Source organism: Carassius gibelio, chromosome A25 (genome assembly GCF_023724105.1).
Source record: "Carassius gibelio isolate Cgi1373 ecotype wild population from Czech Republic chromosome A25, carGib1.2-hapl.c, whole genome shotgun sequence".
NCBI classification, from domain to species: Eukaryota; Metazoa; Chordata; class Actinopteri; order Cypriniformes; family Cyprinidae; genus Carassius; species Carassius gibelio.
In genome coordinates, this window is record NC_068395.1 from 1,824,387 (window position 1) to 1,845,543 (window position 21,157).

A 21,157-nucleotide genomic window follows, 5' to 3' on the forward strand; every position below is an offset into this window, starting at 1 on the left:
TTTAAATGCATAAACATCACAAAATCATTACTTTGTGGAAAAAAAAAGAAAGATATTTTTTTTTAAATCAAGAGCTCAAAAGCCATTCCATTGAATGTTGGAATATGTGTCTTAATTTTGCTGTACAATTCAAATAAAAAAGTAAAGTATTTCCAAAAAAAACCCCAAAATTTTGTGAGCAGATCCACAAAGATCCTAAGCCAATATGTTTTTTTTTTTTTTTTTCTTAATTTAGTTTCAGATTATTTGTCTTCATTTTACCGCACAATTTAAACAAAAAAAGTATTTTTTAAAATTATTTTTCATGAGCAGTTGTTCAGAGAACAAGAGCCCAAAAGCCTAAATTTTCTGCCTTTTTCTGGTTTTGATTTATTTATTTGGATTAGTTGCTTATGTCATTATTTTGCTGCACAAAAAAGTAAAACATAAAATTTTATGAGGAGATCCCCTCATAAAAGAACTCATAAATCTATCAACTCTGCTGTTTTCTTATTTTATTAAAATTTTTGACTATTCATCTTAATTTTAATGCATCAAAAAATAAATAAAATAAAATCATGATCAGATCCTCAAAGATCAAGAGCTTATAATCTAATCCGCTCTGCTTTTTTCTGCTTTATTTAAAACTTTGAACAAATTATTTGAACAAAAAAAAAATATTTGAAGCTGTTAAGTTTTTTTTTAGTTAGGATTTGAAGATCTGCTAATCAATTGATTTTTTTTTTTGTGCAGAAGCTCACATGACAAGCTAAAATTGCACTATGTGTGCCCTTCCTTTAAATTAGAGGTTTGTTCAAATAACCAATCTTAAGTTTGAACTAAAGTGATGACACTTGTCTTATCAAGTGCCATATGAGCAGCTCATCAGGGCTTGGATCGGAGGTTTGGCCAGAGGGCTGTGGTTTGTAGGGTTTTGGCTGTAATTTTCTGTGTAGAGAGAGATATGGACAAGCCCTGCCAAACACAGCAGGCAGCAGCATATGGGACGCAGACAGGCTGTGTGTGCTTGTCCTACACATGCTGGACCGCAGTGAGCGTGGATCTGTCTCAGCTGGCCGTCATCAAGCCGTTGTGATGCAGCTCTGAGCTCTAGCTCTGCTAATATTGGAAAACAGATGCAAACCACATCAAACTAAAACAATAGGGTGCCGCTAAGACACTTATCAGAGATTGTATGCATGCATGTGTGTTATACAAGCTTATTTTTAAAACTTCAATTTTCACCAGTGTTTGGACAACCAGTTGTGCAAAATAAAATGACATGCAATCAGTCACTTTCACTACTATGTGAAAAAAAAAAGATTAAAAAAAAACATGTTTTTGATTATTGCTGAATATAATTTTGGCTTCCTCGAAAATATGTGGAAATGCATAAACTTTTTTATATTTTTTGTATCTGTCAAGACATTTATGTTTGCATTTTACAAACTTGAGAGACTTGATTTTTTTTTTATTGTTTACACATGCTATTATTCAAGAACCCTATTTTAATTTAAGGTATGACTTTAAGATATTTCATCTGTCGCTTGGTTTCTAGTATTATTGCGTTGCACCATCTATACTTTTTTTCTTATTAAACCTCAAATATGTTCTGATTGGCTGTGATTAGGTCTGAGAAAAATAGGTCTGGGGGGCGTCTGGTGGAATTGTGTGTAATTTATGCTCAGGGTTTGGCAGGTGTGATGTCATAGATGATTGACAGTCGCTTTCTTGCTCCTTCGTTCCTCCTAAACCTCAAATAAATAAATAAAATGACGGATGTGGAAATCCCTCATTCAAGAATGGCGATCGGCCTCGTCATCAACACATCTGTTTTCAGTACAAGCGCTGAACAGAAACATACAATTATTCTCTTCCATTTTTACTCAGTTATTTACAAAAAAAGTTTTTCAAAACATGAAATCAGGAGACCTCTCCTGTATCTATGATCAAGAAACTGGAAAAACACGGAGCGCGCACACACATACAGATACAAAGAGTCGAAGAGAAACAGAAAGATAAGAATTATTACTTGTCGCGTCATTTTTAACGCCATTCAGAAGAAGAAGTCGCACTAAAACCCTGACAGGGAGGAGTCACGCTTCGTGACAGACAGCTCTTCAAATCATTCAAGAGAAGTGCACGGGGAGCTGGAGCTGGAATGACAGAACGGAGGAGAGAGAGACGGAAACCAAACCCAAACCCGCTCTAGTAAAGCTCTTCTCTCACCAGAGACAGACACAGAAAGTTTCACAGACCTCTACTAAACATCTTTTAGGAGCTACTATCCCAAAACGGTTAAAAAAACAACAACAACATGAAGCCTGCTGGTCAAAAATGAGCTAACAAATGATAAAGGGTGACTAGTTTTCACCTTGTGTGCTTGGAAGATCACCAATTACATCTCCTTTTTATCTCAATTATTTCTCAGAGATGGAGATTGGCCATTTGTGCAGATTTTCCTCCTGAGGAAACGACTCCAGTAATCACACATGCATCTCACATGCTTATCATCTCACTAACTTCTCCGAGACAGAAATGAGATTAAACGGAGATTCATGCTGATCTCTCTGAGAAAACGTCTCTGGTAATTGCACATGCATCTCTTCAGAGTTTTAGCAGAGTCTCAAACTGAGCTCTGAAGTCTGCTAATAAAAAGTCCCAGATCTCAGAAATGTCTCATCCCATTCTCTCAAGAGCGAGTGATCTGCTGTCCACATTCATTTCTCTACACCAGGGATCCTCAAACCCTAATCCAACTCACTTCCCTCTGATTTTCTAGGGATCTTGAAGACTTTAATTATTATCTTTCCAAATTAGTTTTTAAGGAGAAACACCTGAGACGAAGTAAAAAAAAACGATTGAAAACTGAGCAATGAGCAAGCGCTGAGCAGTAAAATGTGCAGTTTAACAGCTGCTCATCTGAACTCCTCCGACAGAGACCTGCATGATGCAACCCACTGCAAACATGCGCTGAACTCATTTTTCATTCTTTCTTCTTTCTTCTTTCTCACTCTCATTCCTGAGGAGGAGGAAAGACTGATGTACGGCATCAGCTCGTGCATTTGCCTTTCTGATAAAGTTTGTGTGTGTGTGTGTGTGTAGGAGTGAACACAGAAACTGCCGCTGTGTGTGTGTGTGTGTGGGAGACGCATGAAGTGTTTTTTTAAATCAGTAATGCGGTAAAATGAAGAACTGAAATTATTATTGCTGGCTAATGAGCTGAAAAACTGTTGTGTTTGTGATGCCATGGACAAGTGTGTGTGTGTGTGTGTGAGAGAGACTTTAGCTCAGTTTCCCCCCAAAAGGTCCAAACTGAATTTAATTAAGTAAGACCTTTGATCATTTTCGGAAAACAAATTAAAGTATTTATGATGAACTCCGAGAGCTTTCCGACCCTGCTCCCACTTCAGAATGTAAAGGAAGGCTAATGGCTTACTTAAAAATTAACACTAAACAAGTTAACATATGATTAGTAAAGAGTGTTTCTGGTTTGTTGTCTGACACACATTACAGAGGATAAAACTGTCCAGAACTCAAAAACACTCCTGATCCACTAAACTCAATATTTGTTTTCTTGAGCGTAAAAGTGACAGCAACACAGCTAACCCACGTATGCATGCACAAACACACACGTACTTCGGTCAACTAGCTTCAAACAAGCTGACCCCGACGGCACCTGCCTGCGTGTAACTCTGCACACACGGAAAGCGTGCTCAAGTTCGGCTCAAGCGTGCGCACACTCAGCAGATGTTGCATCACAACGCTTGTGTGCACTAAAGGAGAAGGCTATGGAGAACGAACACAAACACACACAATTTAAGCTCTACTATTATCTGATTACATCGAGCACATTAGAGCGCTCTATTAAACGCTCCACTGATCTGAGATGGATCTTGGCTGAAAGCAGACCCTTAAATACGGTCTGGAAGAAGCGCTGCATCACTGCCTCCGATCTGTCTCGGCATGGACCGTCTTTTAGGATGCCAGAATCGAGCGGCTTGAAAATCATTACAAGTCCTTCTGGTGATTGAATTCAGCTTGCAGTTTACTGTTTAACACCAATAATAAAACGTTAACACCTAAAAAAAAGAGGAAAAGTACTCAAATATCATCTGTGCATTCTAGAACACTTTTGATTGGGGAAACGATTAATAATGGGTGACAAATCTGCATGGGATTGGAATATTTTGACAATGGTATCCGTCATGCTACATCCACACCAGTAGGTGTCAATACACAAACAAATTCGAGTGAATTTGTGTTTCTCATGATGCCTTGGTCCAAAGCTTCTGCTTATAAGTTTTGGTGCTAAATACAAACTTATGTACACAAATTATAATCGTAATAATAAATCTAAGAGTGTTCCTTTATGGCATATATTTTGGCTATATATTCCTATATTTTTAGTTGTGTTAATCAATACTTTGATGACTAAACTATTATTCTTAAATCAATTTAAAAAACAACAACAATAATAAATAATACTAAAAAGACACAAAGATAAATAAAAATATAAATAAATACACGTGTCCAAATTTTTGGACTGGTACTGTACATAAAAAAAGTAGCATGCATCTACAGATTAGTGATATATAGTATATCAATATTACTGAAACTAATATTAAAAATATGAATTCGACAGAATAAATGCATTAACTATGCAAAATAAATTTGATGTTAAACATATTAGTCTCAAATTGAATTTGGCAGCCATAAATGGAGATATTTTGCTATTAGCTAGAAAGTATTTTCGTCTGTTCTGGATCTGCTATTGTTAGTGAGTGTTACAAAAACTTGACGAAGCTCCTGACATTTAGGTGTAAAATAGTCTGTCCTGTTCACCGATCTCACATACAGAAAAACAAATCTCTTAAAAGAAAGAGAAAGACAGAGATCGTCTGTCCATCCCAGTCCAGCCTCCCCGAAATCACCGTTTGCTTTTTCAAATCCTCCTCCCCCTAAAATACAAAAACTATTTATTATTGTATTAACAATTGCTAATATATTTCTCGGTGTTACGTCGTTAAAAAGTGCAGCTCGCATTTCTCCAACTCTTTTCAGAGGAGAAAAGAGAAAAAGAGTGTCATTATAAGACGGAGGGAAGCCATGGGAAAATAGAGCAGCATATTCACACACTTTGATTATTTTTAACATCGATGAAGATACACTTTACTAATGTAATACACACACAGGTGAATCTCGCAAAAATCTGTCAAGAACATGTCTGGGTCATATTTCACATCATAATCAAAAGAAAGAAATATAAATAAATGTAATTTTTTTACATAAAGAAAATAAAGCCTGTTTTTCAGGCCATTAACATTTTATGCAATTGTTACATTATTTTCATGACAATTAAAGGGGTCATATGATTATTTTTTTAAAGATCATTATTTTGTGTATTTAGTGTTCAAAAAACATTATTTTTCAAATACTGTACATTATTGTAGGTCTCTCTCAAATGCGTCATTTTCTACAAAGCCCCTCCTTCTGACAAGCGCAGTCTGCTCTGATTGGCCAGCTGAGCCAGTGCACTGTGATTGGCCGAACACCACAAGCGCTCATCAGAAATGTAACGCCCCTTTCTATAATCCCGAGCTTCATCTTTCAAAATAAATGTTAAGACAGTTGTCCTTAGTTTTACCATCAGTTCAAGCCTGAAAGAGGAACAGAGTCGCGTGACACACAGTGTTTGCAGAACACAAGCCACAGACGGTTTAGACAGCTGACCGTCTCTCTCTCTCTCTCTCTCTCTCACACACACACACACACAACGTGCAAAAAAAGGGCCAGATTGTCGTAGCAAAGTCAGAATGACCTCCTCTCCTAGATTCACGAAACAGTCATTCATAAAATGCATTGCTGTTCTGTTGTAATCTTAGATATTCCTAAATGCATCTACGTTCGGAAGGACAATTAAAGTGCTTTTTCTTTCTCCTAGACACACACACATCTCCCTGACATGGCTGCTTCAACACTAACTGTGTTACCGAAAACACACCTTCTTTGGGCGGCACCACGCTAATATTTCCACATAGTGATGCAGACATGTGGGGGCGTGTTTAATCAAACCGTTTTACTGGGACTCTAAACTTTTGTAAATAATATCTCTTTGGATTTGAGACTTTAGTCTTTGCAACTTTTCAGATCTTCTTTATGCACCAAGAGCTTGTAACACTCCAAAGAGAAAGAACAAACTGAAAATGCATCATATGACCCCTTTAAACACATTTACCCCATTACCATTAGATATTTAAATTGTAAAATATTCAGACATGGTGTGCAGTTATATTTACTGCACAACTATAATCTAGGCAGAAAAAAAACATATTAGAGTAATCAGAATCACCATTTAGAATAGCAAGAAATACAGAAGAAATTAAATCATTTAATAATAATTTGGGTAAGAATGTGTGATACCAATTATTTTATTTTTGAAAAGAAATATGTTATAATTATTGTCATTTTAATTACAGTTGTGTTTGCATATATATATATATATATATATATATATATATATATATATATATATATATATATAAGTACAGCTTTATTTGATACTTGTTTATATTTTATATAAATTATTAGTTATTTATGGTAATGAGCATTTGTGGGGTAAATGTGTTTTTCATGATTTGTTTTTTAATTGTGCTTAAAATCAGTCTCCATTTTCTTTATTCAAATTATCATTTAGTATTCTTTTCTTTTGATTTTGGGGGTAAAATGTGACCAGGTCATGTTTAGGTGAGATTCATCCCCATCTACCTCCTGAAACAGTCTCATACGCACACCTACACAGGTAAAGGTGGGTTTTTCCCATTAACTGGAGGGTTTCTGTAAAGGATGAGCCCCTATCAGCACACACACACACACACACACACACACACACACACACACACATGCACAAAGAAACATGTCACTAGAGCAAAGTGTGGCGAGAACTATCCGGCGCACGCGACGCTAAATCAACTTTTCTTCTTTATTTCACAGCAAATCTGGAAGAACAATTCTGATTGGTTTCTTTAAAGGTCTGTTGATGAAAAAAAGATGACATCAAGTGTTTTTTTCCCCTTCCATCAGGATTCCATCCAAAAGTCCCAGAAAACCTGGAACGCTTCTTTGAGAAAGTAGTTTTATTTTCCGCCCTGGTGGTTAATGTTTTTTAACGATATTTCGGTTGGGTCTACAACACATCACTCACAGCACACGGACGACAAGGGATCCCGAGAAAAACAGGGACTTCACTACTATTGTGCCAGCAATAAAGAGAAACCACAGAGAGAAAAAAGCAAAAAGGACGAGGATGAAGTCCATTTGCTGTCTGTAAATCTCCAGATGGCGTAAGGTTTTCAATATCTATGGGTTTCAGCTGAACCAATCGGAAAGCGAGAAGGAACGAAGGTACAGAAAATCAGGTCAAGTGGGATAGATGTGGAAAGAGGCTTGGAGAGGTCAGGGATTTTGAGAAAAACAACTATAAATGGAGACTGAAAGAAACGAGAGGCTGCTAATGGAAAGAGGGCGTCTCGTTTCCCCTCATGGCTTTAATTACCGCGGCCCTCCGGGGCTGTTGGACTCACATGGGACGTCTGAGACCTGGAAAAATACATCTCCTTGAGTTCCTGCGACTCGATCTGTTTCAGCAGTGGCCAATTTAAAGGCTGCCAAATGAGCTCCCATGAGCCTCTGGGTCTAGACGCAGGGTTGGTGGAATGAGACGAGGGTTTGGGCCGAGGTGAAGCCTTCACACATCCCAAAGATGTCGGACCTCTCCAGCCTGAGGAACACTAGAGACAAATCTAAACAGGAAGGAAACAACATCCTGGTAACGTGTAGTTGCAGCGCGAACGCTTTCAGAGCATCTTTAAATGGCTTTGTTGGATTCCTCGACAATCCCAGAGTCCAGAGCGGATGCTAATGCGCAAAAGAACCGTTGGTGTGATTAGTGAACAAGCAGGTTTTGTACTACGTTACCAGAGTAAAGCCCAAAGTGGAGGAGAGAGACGCTCAAAGGTTAAAGGTTACAAGAGTGGATGGCTAAAAGTACCCGTGTTGTGCCGCCTGGCAGCAAGTTTGTCTTGTGCATAAGGACGGGGTTTCGGGTCAAATGTCAAATGGGGTTCGGGGGGCAGAAATTGGAAATGGAGAGGGCGAATCAAGCTTTGAGGGCATGCCACTGCGCCACGTTTGTGCGCGGCCGGCTCAACATGTCCTTCCAGTGTTTGACCTCAGCAGGACCGCTCTTCCATGACAAGTAGATCTAAGAGAGAGAACGAAAGAGAGGAGATGATGGTAAACAAGAGTGGAGGACACAGCAGGGTTCCCGCTCTTTTCTAAACTAGAAAGGGTTTCCAATTCGTTTCCAATTCCACCAAATGATTCCGGTTCCCAAACAATTCCATTAACGATTCTTTTAGTACTTTTGAAAAACCCTGTTTTGTGTTGTCGTGCGTCTTTTGACCTTTGAATTGTGGAGTGTAAACATGGTTGAAGGACTTTAGTGCAACGTTATGTAACAGTGAACAAATGCTGATATTCAAAAATTGCTAATAAAATCGAATTTTAAGAAAATAATTTAGTTCTAGTAATTAAAACCGAACTTATTCCCAACCCTATTGTCACCAAAGAATATAAATAATTTAACCAATATATTTAATCAATGGTATAAATATTATTTATTAATATATTTTAGTATTATTATTACATAAAAGTATTATTTTAATTATTGAATTATATGTATTTATTATTTAATATACAATATATATGATTTATTTACTCAAATAAATATATTATAGTCGTAGCATCTCAAGCTAATTATAAAGATCTTCAATAGTCTGTTCCAAAAGGCACTGGGATCTCTGATTCATTTTTAAATGAACCAATTAATCAATTAATTGATTAACGCACTGCATTTTACGTCATCTTTTTGTTTCAAAGAATGTAGTTAAATGCTGCCATTTTTGACTATGTTTCTAAAGAAGTTATATAATTTAGTATTACATAATGTTATTAATTAATTATTTTTTTTGAGTATTTTTGGCCAAAACAAATGCTGTTCAGATTGTAAAAATAAATAAAATTTTGACAATAATATATTCAATTATATTGATTGTATACAGTACATGTTATAATATCTAAAAATAATTTGATAATAAATATGTATTTTAATTAGTGCTGTCAAACGATTAATTATGATTAATCGCATCCAAAATATACGTTTTTGTTTGCATATTTATTTTGTATATTCAGTATTAGTACACACATACAATATAAATTTGGATAATATTTACATGTATTTACATGCTTATGTTTATATTCATAAAATGTATATTATAAATAAATAAATGTATTTAATATAAAAACAAACATAAGTTTCTGAAATATATACATGCATGTGTGTGTATTTTTTATAGACATAATAAATATAAACAACATAAATACATATATTATGTAAACAAAAACAAAAATGTTGCGGATGCAATTAATCGCGATTAAGCATTTTACAGCACTACTTTTAATATTATTCATATACCTTTCCAATGACATCGTTGCGGCTCAGTCGATCCTTATCCATGACGGTGATGATGATGGTCGTCTCTCGGAGAACATGTGCGGGCACGTCAAAAGGGAAGGATTCATTAAAAACGGGGTTCAGGCAGCGTTTGATGGTCACTGTCTTCTTCTTCTCCACTCGCTTGTCTTTGTGCATTAGCCATACTTTTACATAGGGGTCTACAGCCAATCAGAGAACGAGAGCCTGTGAGTTATGCAAATGAGACATGTGTTCATTGATTACGACATGTGTTTGTTATAATACGTGTACCTGAGGTGCCCCCGATGTCCATGGCTTTGAGGTTGCGAGCTTTTATGATGTTAACAGTGATGGTGTTGGCAGTGGGGTTATAACAGAGAGACAACAGAAGATCTCCACGACTTCCCTACAACACACATGCAAACAGACACGAATCTGAGAGATTTGAAATCAATTTCGCACCAAGCTATTATAAAGTAATATAGTGCACTAGTCCTAGGTTTTGCTTTCCTTGTGTGAAACAAATGTGACTCACGCTGCCGTCACTGCAGGGTTTGAGATCCTTCCAGAACGTCTTCAGCTGTCCGAGCTCCACTTTATTCAGAGGAATCGAGACTTCTCCGATCGGATCGTTACGACTGAATCGATCGTAATCCAGCACCTGGAGATACAGCGTTCTCTCCCGTACCTTCTCGTACGGGAATCCTGAAGACGTGAGAGATTAGATTCATCCACAAGACATACTTCATCCCAAATTAAAAAGAAAATGTTTTGCATAATAAAACCAGAACATTTATGTATTGCAACATTGTTTTCCTGACAATTAAGCGTGAAAAACTGACCTTCAAACAGAAAGGTTTCGTTCCAGTGAGGGTTGAGATTTTTCCTCTTGATTTTGGTCTCTAGTTTGTGCTTTCTGTCGGGAAGTAGGTAGATCTTGACGAAGGGGTCGGACGTCCCAGAGAAGTCTTTAGCGGGCAGGTCTTGACCTTTGAGTATCTTCACCGTCAGAGTCGTGTCTTGGAAGCTGTAGCCCAAGCTGAACTGAATCCTGCCCAGTTTCTCGCTCACTGGACCTTCGTGATCATCGTCTTCCGACCCTGGAGACAACTAAAGAGAGTGTGAGAGAGAGAAAGATGAATGTGAAGAACTGAAGATGCCTGCTGTAATTTTTAATCGAGAAACACAAACACACACAGACACTCTTAAGATATCTAGGGCAAGACACCACAGGTGACTAAAGGAAAAAATGAGCTAACAGATATCACTATACTTTGATCTTTTGTATTACATGTTTTCTGACATGTTAGTTTTAAATATGTTAATGAATGCATTATCTTATTAAATATGCACTAATTTGCAAACATTTCCAGAACAGAAATCTGAACACTGGATACACCAAGATAAAAAAATCATCTTTCATTTTGTTCATATATTAGAGGTTTTTACAGCAGGGATCTGCTTATGTATTTTTAGCATTCAATCAATCAGAAAATACTGTCAACAGACAAAAAGAAAACAGTAATTTAATGTTTTTAGGAATTAATTGTTAATTAAGATCAATTCTAAAAAAAAACAACAACTCAAAATTAATACTTTTTTTTCTTAGAATTCTGAATTTACATTTCAAAATTCAGTTTTTTTACCACTTAAGGAAAAAAACAACAACTCACAATTATTCATTTTTTTCTTGCAATTGCAAGTTTATAAACATCAGAATCTAAACTCAGAATTTTGAAAAAAAGAAAGAATGATGAGATTTAAATTCAGAATACTGACGTTTTTCCCACAATTGAGAGTTTGCATCAGATGTATCTATTTGATTTATTGTTTGTTTCCACCACAGATTAAAAACTTAAAAAGGTACTTTTGAAATTTTTAAATCACAATTCTTTCTTTTTATTCTCAAAACTGCAAGATATAAATTCACAACTTTCCTTTTCCCCCTTTTTTCTTTTCTTTATTTTCTGTGGTGTAATATGTCAACGATCATTAGCTGGAGTGCCCATGAACTTCAGTAGAGGGCACTCCACTCAGGACCAATCCACCCATCAACCACCAGATGTCACCATATCACTCGGACACTAGCACCTCTCATCTGTTGCACCACACCCAAACTACATCTTCCATGAGCCTCTGCATCACAATCACCTTGCCACACCTGCACCTCATTCATCAGCTAATCTCCTAGCCACACCTGCACCTCATTCATCAGCTAATCTCCTAGCCACACCTGCACCTCATTCATCAGCTAATCTCCTTGCCACACCTGCACCTCATTCATCAGCTAATCTCCTTGCCACACCTGCACCTCATTCATCAGCTAATCTCCTTGCCAAACCTGCACCTCATTCATCAGCTAATCTCCTTGCCAAACCTGCACCTCATTCATCAGCTAATCTCCTTGCCACACCTGCACCTCATTTACACTCTCCTCCACACAGCCACATTGCGAAGTCTTGTTTAGCCTGTCTGACATTTCCGAGCATTTTTCCTTGTGTTTGTTCCTGCCGTACCTGATCTTTGGATTGTTTTACCGACTCTGATTTTCTGCTCGTTTCTGTTATTGATCCTGGTTAGCCCTGACACCGTTACTGATTATTGCCTGTCTGACCATTCTTAATAAAATTTCTGCATATGGATCCGAACGTCTCTGGCTCATCGTTACATAAACAGACTTACATACAAAACTGACCAGTGCATAAAAAATAAAATAAAATCCTGTAGTATCTTGCCTTGAGAAACAGGTATTTAAACGCTAAAAAAGCACCTATTTATCAGTGTCTTCCCATTAGTTAATAATAATAATAATAATACATATTCCCCTGGCTACTTTACATGTCGTTCAGACTACTTCTTCCTGTCTAAGTGGGCTGAATGAACTGCAATGTGATTCAGACGTTATGAGACCAGGATGCTACATGCAAACACACTGTCCTACCATCACCATGTCTCCAGTGAGCGAGTTGGCAAGGTCAGACACTGAGGAATGGCCGTCGGCGTCTGGCGGCTGACCCTTAGGACTGTTAGCTGGCTTATTCCCCATGTTCCTACTGCAGGGTTAGAGACAAACAGAGACAAACAGAGGTCACTAAACATCCCAGTCTTGTGTGTCTTGCTCTGCGTTTCTTTCTCTTTGCCACAGAACCAAACCTTCAAACCCAGATGACCTTTAAAAGCGTTAGCCCGTGTTATTCTGACCGGCTTCGTCACAAAGTTTAGAAACAGACAAGAATATGAAGAAGACAGTTTAAAAACAAGCATGAGAATGCGTATAACTTTCAATCGCTCGAACACAATGAAATAAAGCCACGACAGAGTAATAGAAAAGAAAAATCACATACAGTAGTTCAAACTTTTACACATTTGCTGTTACAAAACATAAAAACATTGTGAGACAAAATGTAACTTCAGTTTATGCTGTAGCACAGCCATAGAAAATAAATAAAATCAAAACATACAAAAGACACAATTAACTGACAAATATTCAGGGTTATTAATGTCTCAGCAAACATTAAAATCTGTCAGTTCATCACGTCACGATGTGGTCCGTTGTGTTTTCCAAGGGCTGCTGTCCGAAGTCGGATTGGGACGGATAACCTGGGCGGGAAAATCTACATGAAGGAATACTATGGGTTCAGGACAAGCTAAAATGGTTGATAGGCATTTATGATTGTTTATTACCACAGAAAATAATTATTTAATTAACTTATGAATCCGTTATAAATAATGTATACTGTTAAACAATTTTTTTTTACTTAGTTTAACGAATACATAAAATCATTTTGTATTGCCACAGTTATAATTGTGACTAATTGCTCTATTACCAAAAATAAATAAAATAAGGGTTTAATGCCACTGAAATAAATTTTGACTCATTGCTTAATTAAACATAAAATAAAATTTAATTAAATAGAATAAAATGTGTACTTCCACAGAAATTATTTTGATTAATTTTGACACTTAAAAAAAATAAATAAAATAAAAAACTCACTCACTCATAAATAAATGTGTTACTGCAAAAAAATATTTGGACTCTTAAATATTCTGGCTTTAAAAAAAAGAGCAGAAAAAAATACAATAAAAATAAATTAAATTAAATAAAACGGCGGGGTTTTAGAGTATTTTTACCAATAACTTTTGTAAGTAGATAACTTGTGGTCGTGACAGTAAAGTTAAAGTCATTTTTTGTGGTAAGCAACATTTTTCCACGAATGCTGCCAATGGAGCGTAACCTGTCCTGAACCCATACACATTCCTTTAATGTTTGACTAAACTACTGAACTAGTTAACAGGAGCAAACTAAAGCAGAGCAGGGGCCAAAAGAGCACAGAGACAGAGAAAGTGAACAGGACAAATGCTGACGTCTGAATGAAACTGAGTGATCAGACACAGTTCACATACAAACAGAAAGACTGAGAGAGAGAGACAAGACGACTACAGGATGAACATAGAAAAGCGATGAAGGTGGCACACAGATAAAGATGAAACAGAGACACAGTAACAGCTGGAGGGAGAAAGGAGACATAAGACAGTGTAAAAGGAGAGAAAGAGAGACGCTTTTTCTGTGATGGAAAGGCAGAAGATTATCAAACAAAACCACGAGAGAGACATCAACCAAACCAGCACAGCTGCAGGAGAGAGAGAGAGAGCGAGAGAGAGACATCTGGAAAGACAAGAAACCCTGCAGTCAGTTGGTCAGAGAGAAACAGAGAAAGAAAGGAGAGTTAAACAAAAACACACACAGGGCCAGAAACACTGGACATTAGTTCTACAGAAAGTAAAAAAACGACGGAAAAGAAAGACAAAGAGACCAGGAAAGAAGCGTTTGGTTTCCAGTGAGGTGAAGCTTTGAAGGGAAAGAGAGAAAATGGGCACTGGAAAGACAAAAGAGAGAGAAGGAGTAAACAAATAGTGTAAAAGAGCACAGCAAATGACACATACAGTCGAACAGAGAGAGCAGGAGGGTAAAGAGAGACATTCAGGAGGATCGGACTGTCTTTAGACTGGCAGGGACAGCCAATGGCAGGCTTTTTTCTTCATATGAAGAATAGTTCAATTAAAAAAGGCAAACGACTCGCCCTCATGTCATTCCAAACCTGCAGGACGTAAAAGATGATATTTTGAAGAACGGTCCTTTGAATGGTCTATACAATGAAAGTTAGCACTGCTGTCAAGCTCCAAAAAGGACATAAAAACACCAAAATCTAGTTTCTATAACCTATGTGCTATGTTCAAAGAGCTCAGAAGTCAAATGGTTAGCTTTTCGAGAAAAAGTGAGAAATTTAAATCAATGTTCACTGAAACATTCTGTGCACAAAGCCAGACGTGAACCACAAAAATAAAATAAAATAAAATAATGACATTTAAATCAATATTCACTATTAAACTTTTTACATATCGCCAGGCAGGAATAAATAAACAAATATAGAAACTGAAATTAAAATCACCAAATCACTGACGTCTTCTCACATACAGCTAAAAGTGCACCATTATAGATAGATATAGATAGATATAGATAGATAGATAGATAGATAGATAGATAGATAGATAGATAGATAGATAGATAGATAGATAGATAGATAGAGCTAACTAACTCTATGTCCAACCGAAAACAACACAAGGGTGAGTCGATCAGGACAGGAGTGTAATTTTGGGTGAACTATGCCTTTAAATCAATCATATTGGGAGCTGGATCCCCACCAGTCTAAGGAGAGCGTCTGAGGCCCGAGGGGACGGCGCTGAGTCGAGCAGGAGCTTGACGCACAAACCATGAAGCGTCTGTCTGTCAACACATCTGCTTCAGGAAAACATCCTCTCAATGGTGTCACTTCTGTTCTTGGTTCATTTTCTCAAAAGCCGCCACACAGATAGCGGAAACATTGTGTCTGTGTTGTTGAAGACACACAGACGTAGCACTGAGCAGGCAAAGCACGACCGACAGACAGACAGACAGACAGACAGACAGACAGACAGACAGACAGACAGACAGACAGACGACAGACAGACAGACAGACAGAGACAGACAGACAAACAACAGACAAACAGACAGACAGACAGAGACAGACAGACAAACAACAGACAGACAGACAGACAGACAGACAGACAGACAGAGACAGACAGACAAACAACAGACAGACAGACAGACAGACAGACAGAGACAGACAGACAGACAACAGACAAACAGACAGACAGACAGAGACAGACAGACAAACAACAGACAGACAGACAGACAGACAGACAGACAGAGACAGAGACAGAGACAGACAGACAAACAACAGACAGACAGACAGACAGACAGAGACAGACAGACAGACAAACAACAGACAGACAGACAGACAGAGACAGACAGAAAGACAGACAACAGACGACAGACAGACAGACAGACAGACAGAGACAGACAGACAAACGACAGACAAACAGACGACAGACAGACAGACACACAGACGACAGACAGACGACAGACACGAGGTCAGCTCGGGAGGGGAGAGAGACAAGGACTATAAATCTTCAGAAACTCATTAATATTCATGAGCAGTGTCAGTAATTGGTTAATTGTAAACTGAATGCAGCATGATTGGCTGAATCTGTTAATGAATTAGTTTCTTTGTTAGTTCGATCTTATTGAACTCACACACATTCAGCTGCCATGAAGATGGTGTGAACGGTGAAGAAATGAAAACAGATGGAGAAATGATAACGACAGAAAGCAGGGAGTGAATTTTAGTGTCTGAAAGCACATTTAAGGTTTGAACCCTAATGAGGGTAATTAATAGTTCACCCAGAAATCAAAATATGCAAAGTGTACATATGCTTGTTTCTTCATCAGAGCAGATTTGGAGAAATGTAGCATCGCATCACTTGCCCACCAATGGATGTGAATGGGTGCCGTCAGAATGAGAGTCCAAACAGCTGATAAAAACATCATGATAACCCACACCACACCACCAGTTTTAAAAATTCATCATAAACAAACTTATTAACATAAATGTTTGAATACAAAGTGCCCAGGCTGATATTTAAAAGAAATAGAATTCCCAAAGCAACAATTGAACAATTGAAGACTCACTGTAGAAATATTAATACTGTCATTATTTATCACTACATTGTAGATTTACACATGCCAACGAGTCTTAAACATTGATAAGCCTTGAAGAGCCTTTACAGACACAGAAACCCCTGGTACTATCACTATGTAATCAACTGACATTAATACAAATATAATGCAAGTGATAACAAATCAGTAGCAAGAAAAACCCAAAACAACAAAATAACTCAATTCAGTTCAATGTTTTATAAATAATTTCCTCCACAGACCCTACAGTACTTTTAAGACCCCTGAAGTGCATGAGAACGAGGCGACTCTCAGCCGTGAGAAAGAACAGGTGAAGTGAGGACAGAGAAAAGAGAAAGAGCACAATCTGGTTCTGGATCTCTCCGCCTGTCCTTGCTATGTTTTGCTCAGTAACCTGTTTCACTTTATACAGTATCTCTCATGTACTTCCCAACATAAATATCTTCTTCAGAAACTTTTATCAGTACAGGATGCAAATCTGTTTTATAAGATCTGATATACTTATGAAGTCATTGTTAAACAGCAGAACACATATGATGTGGTGCATTACTTAAATGTTACATTAATGAGCTTTTAACATCTATAATCTGATGGACTATATTAAAATAGATTAGTGTCATTTAAAAAATATATATAAATGTAGGTATTTAAAACTTTTGTCTTATATTATGTTGATGTTGCCATTTAATAAAGGCAGTAGCTTCAGCTAAAATTAAATTATATTTAATAAAAAACATTTAATTTGTAATTTTATTTAATTAATTACAATTTTTATATTTTTTCATTATACAAATTACATTAAATAATGAATTAAATAAAACAATATGTTTATAGATAGATAGATAAAGAGATAGATTTAATGTTTATTTTATTTAAAATTTTATTAAATTAAATAATTTTTCATTATAAATTATAAATATTAATTAATTAAAATATATATTTTATATATGTAGGCTACTAAAACTATTGAACACTTTTGTATCATGTTGATGTTATTGCCGTTTATAAAAGCAATAAGCTGATGTTTTTTTTAGTTGCTAAAATGAAACACAATAAAAAAACAAATAAAGTATTATTTAAAATAATTAAATATGAATTAATATTTATAGATATTACATAAAACATGCTATTAAATATGTTTTATATAATATTTACTAAAATAATTAGAAAATAATTATTACATAACCTCTTTGTAGAGCTTCCCTTAGTTTTACTCTTTCTTCCTTTCTCTCTCTCTCTTTCTTTCTCTCTCTCTCTCTCTCTTTCTGTGTAATTATATATGTAAATGCATCACATTACAGAAGTCAAACAGTCTGCGACGCACTCGTACTGCACTAGCCAGTGCACTTCAGTGTTTTCAGTCCATGATGCACGACTTTAAGTGTCACATGACTGTATTGAAACACTCCTCTTTCACAAACCAGCATGTGAGGAGAAACAAAGCAGAGAGAAACAGAAGATTTTTCTTGAGCTGAGGTCTATAAACATCTCCTGCTATGGAGTAGATGTTATATATTGATGATGAATGCTTATGATTATTAATGCATGTAGAGGCAGCCTGCAGGTGTGTGGAGCGGCCAGTATGAGGCGCACGGAGCCCGAATCCCCTGACATCTGCAATGTGCTCTTCCAAGCGCTCTCGCCTCGAAAGTGGGCTGTTGGCATGGCAACCGAGGGGAGGTGAGAGTGTGTGTGAGGGATGGACGGGCAGCAAACAGGACACCATAGTGCACAAACATCAGACGAGGAGAAGGATATATGACAGGTACAGGTGAGCGCCTCGCTGACACACACACACACACACACACATTCAGAGGCGGGCCGCTTCGGGGTTCACCGTGACCTGTTATACTATCCTGCATTTACCTGGCCCGGGAAGCAAGGCACGCACCTCGACGCGTCCAGGCTGGAGAGAGACCCCCCCCCCCCCCCTATACAGATTCCCATTAGAAACACACAACACAAAGTCATGCTGATCGCACAGCCACACAACGTACTAGAGATGCTTACATAACCAACCCACAATGCACAGCGGCATGAGAGCGAACACAATAACTCATTACTTCATGTGTGTGTGAGATGCAACGGGCCTTTCGAGACAAAAGTCAAAGCCTGTCCAGTACAACACACACACACACACACACACACACATTCATTCACTTCATTTAAAGCGTGTCATAATTTCTTGGACAGCAGCCCTCCATGCTGAACACACACACACACACACACACACACACACACACACACACAGATGCAGAACAGCTCAATTAAAAATCTGATGCTCTTGGGCAAGACAGACCAAGTTTGCCATAAATATCCTTTAAGGAATAGTTCATCTACTAATAAAAATCATCTTCTCATAAACGTTGTTCCAAACGCTTTTGATGTAATGTGGAAAACAAAAGAAGATGTTTAGCAGAATGTGCAAGCTGCTCTTTTTCCTACTTTCGATTTTCACAGAAGGATGTACATTTTATTTCTTTGGAAATGCACTATGTTTTGTTTTGCCTTCCATTTTTGTTTTATTTTTCTTTAAAAAGAGAAAATATATATAAAAAGAAAGACTGTATAACTGTACAGCTATTATTATATTGTTAAGCATAGTACATATTTGTAAAACAATTCATTTTTTTAACTACATTAAACCATAAAAGTTATAAAAATTACCTTAAAATTAGAGATGCATGGCAAACGTAAAAAACACTGCTATCTTAAAATGAAAGCTTATCAATTAATCAAAACTATTTAATGTGAATTTAACTATTTAATTTGTGTGTGTATATATATATATATATATATATATATATATATATATATATATATATATATATATATATATATATATATATATATATATATATATATATATATATATATATATATATATATATATATATATATATATAATTTACATAAACATGCTATACATTCAAATATAATCATGTTAGATAATTTATAAATTTCTATAAATTTAACTCAAAGTAAAACATCCAAATTACTGATTGTTCAGAATTCTCTTTTTTGGTTGACCTCACCTTGAAAAGACACATGCACATTCACAAATGCACTGCATAGACAAAACATTTAAATTAAATAAAATACAGTAAAAACCCACAAGTTTAAACAGCTTCTCTATCCAGGTAAGCATTACTAATATTGCTCATAAAGCATAAAGAGGTCATGAACTGAGAAATCTTAATTGTGTGAGGGCTTCAAGGCTTATATAGAGACTTGGAGCAGAAAGAAAGTGCTCAAGAAGCCTCTCACAACACCTGCATTAGCAAACAGTGAGAAAGTCGTCAGACTAGCTCTAGCATCGAGGGCCAGAGCGTGACTGCAGGCCGTGTGAATCATCAAACTGTACGAGTCTTTCTCTTCAGCCTGTTAAATCCTGCTCGTCCCTCTCGTTAATACACCTGCTTTAAACACACACTGCACTCTCTCTTTATCTACAGCTCATTACAGAAGATTATCTACTCGAGCGAAGTGCTAGGAGCTCACACACACACACACACACACACACACACACACACACACACACACACACACACACACACACACACAGTGTGGAGTAACTAAGCGTTCAGGTACTCATGCACATCATTAGTCAAACATTAACATTTCATGAAAATACTGAATTAAAGTTTATATAATCGTTTTTTTTATTAATTTGATTATTTTTAATCTCATTATATTAACTACTTTATTAATATATTGTATTATACTGCATATGCATAAACAGAATGCATGTATTTATATATTTACATTAATATTTATTATAACTAAAAATATTTTATATATGTGTACATATATACAGAAATATATAATTTGGTATATAGTATTTATATAAAACAACATGTAAACAAAAATATCATATATAAATTATATAGAGACATTTGTAATATACATTGTAAAATAATAAATTTGTCACATACATAGATTTTTTTCATTAAAATATTTGATGTATTATTTTATATATGCATATATATTTGAATTTTTATATTTAAGAAAAATTGTATTTATATTTATATTTTATTAAGTATATTATGCACACACACACACACACACACACACACACACACACACACACACACACACACACACACACACACACAACAAACATAATTAATTTTGCATAATACTGTAAATAATATATAAATCTATTCATATTCTATCCATCCATCCTTCTATCTTCACACATCCAGCATTGAAAGAAAGTGTCAGCTAAATTATTAAATCTAAATATATAACTTTATACCTATATACAGTTGTAAGGTAAAGTATTCACATTTATTAATATAGAAATGAGGAGCTTCACTTATTTCCAGTTTGCAGCTTTGAAGGCATTAAAACATATAACTGGAAGTAAGCAAATTGTTGTGTGTGGGTTGCGACAGAGTTGCATAAATATAACCATTATATAATCATTTCAATTATATGCATTTTTATGCAAATACATGGTCGCAACAATATGTGTATCCACAGCCACAAATCACAGCGTCCCTTTATCAGCTTAACACTAGACATGTCAAACACAAGCCACCCACATGCTGAGTGTGTGTGTGTGT

At 36.3% G+C, this 21,157-nt stretch overlaps 1 protein-coding gene across 3 annotated transcripts in view; it reads right to left on the reverse strand.

The window, feature by feature from the left end:
- Nucleotides 1–6,914: 6,914 nt before the first annotated feature.
- LOC127947435 (synaptotagmin-7-like) overlaps nucleotides 6,915–21,157 on the reverse strand; it is a 104,748-nt gene continuing 90,505 nt past the window's right edge. For all 3 annotated transcript variants that reach the window (XM_052544551.1, XM_052544552.1, XM_052544550.1), the window contains 6 exons: nucleotides 12,456–12,567; nucleotides 10,357–10,624; nucleotides 10,050–10,219; nucleotides 9,806–9,920; nucleotides 9,515–9,714; nucleotides 6,915–8,242 (listed from right to left, as the gene is read on the reverse strand). In XM_052544551.1, the coding sequence (XP_052400511.1) occupies nucleotides 8,138–8,242; nucleotides 9,515–9,714; nucleotides 9,806–9,920; nucleotides 10,050–10,219; nucleotides 10,357–10,624; nucleotides 12,456–12,567 (970 nt within the window). In that variant the 3' untranslated portion in view covers nucleotides 6,915–8,137. The remainder of the gene's footprint in view (nucleotides 8,243–9,514; nucleotides 9,715–9,805; nucleotides 9,921–10,049; nucleotides 10,220–10,356; nucleotides 10,625–12,455; nucleotides 12,568–21,157) is intronic.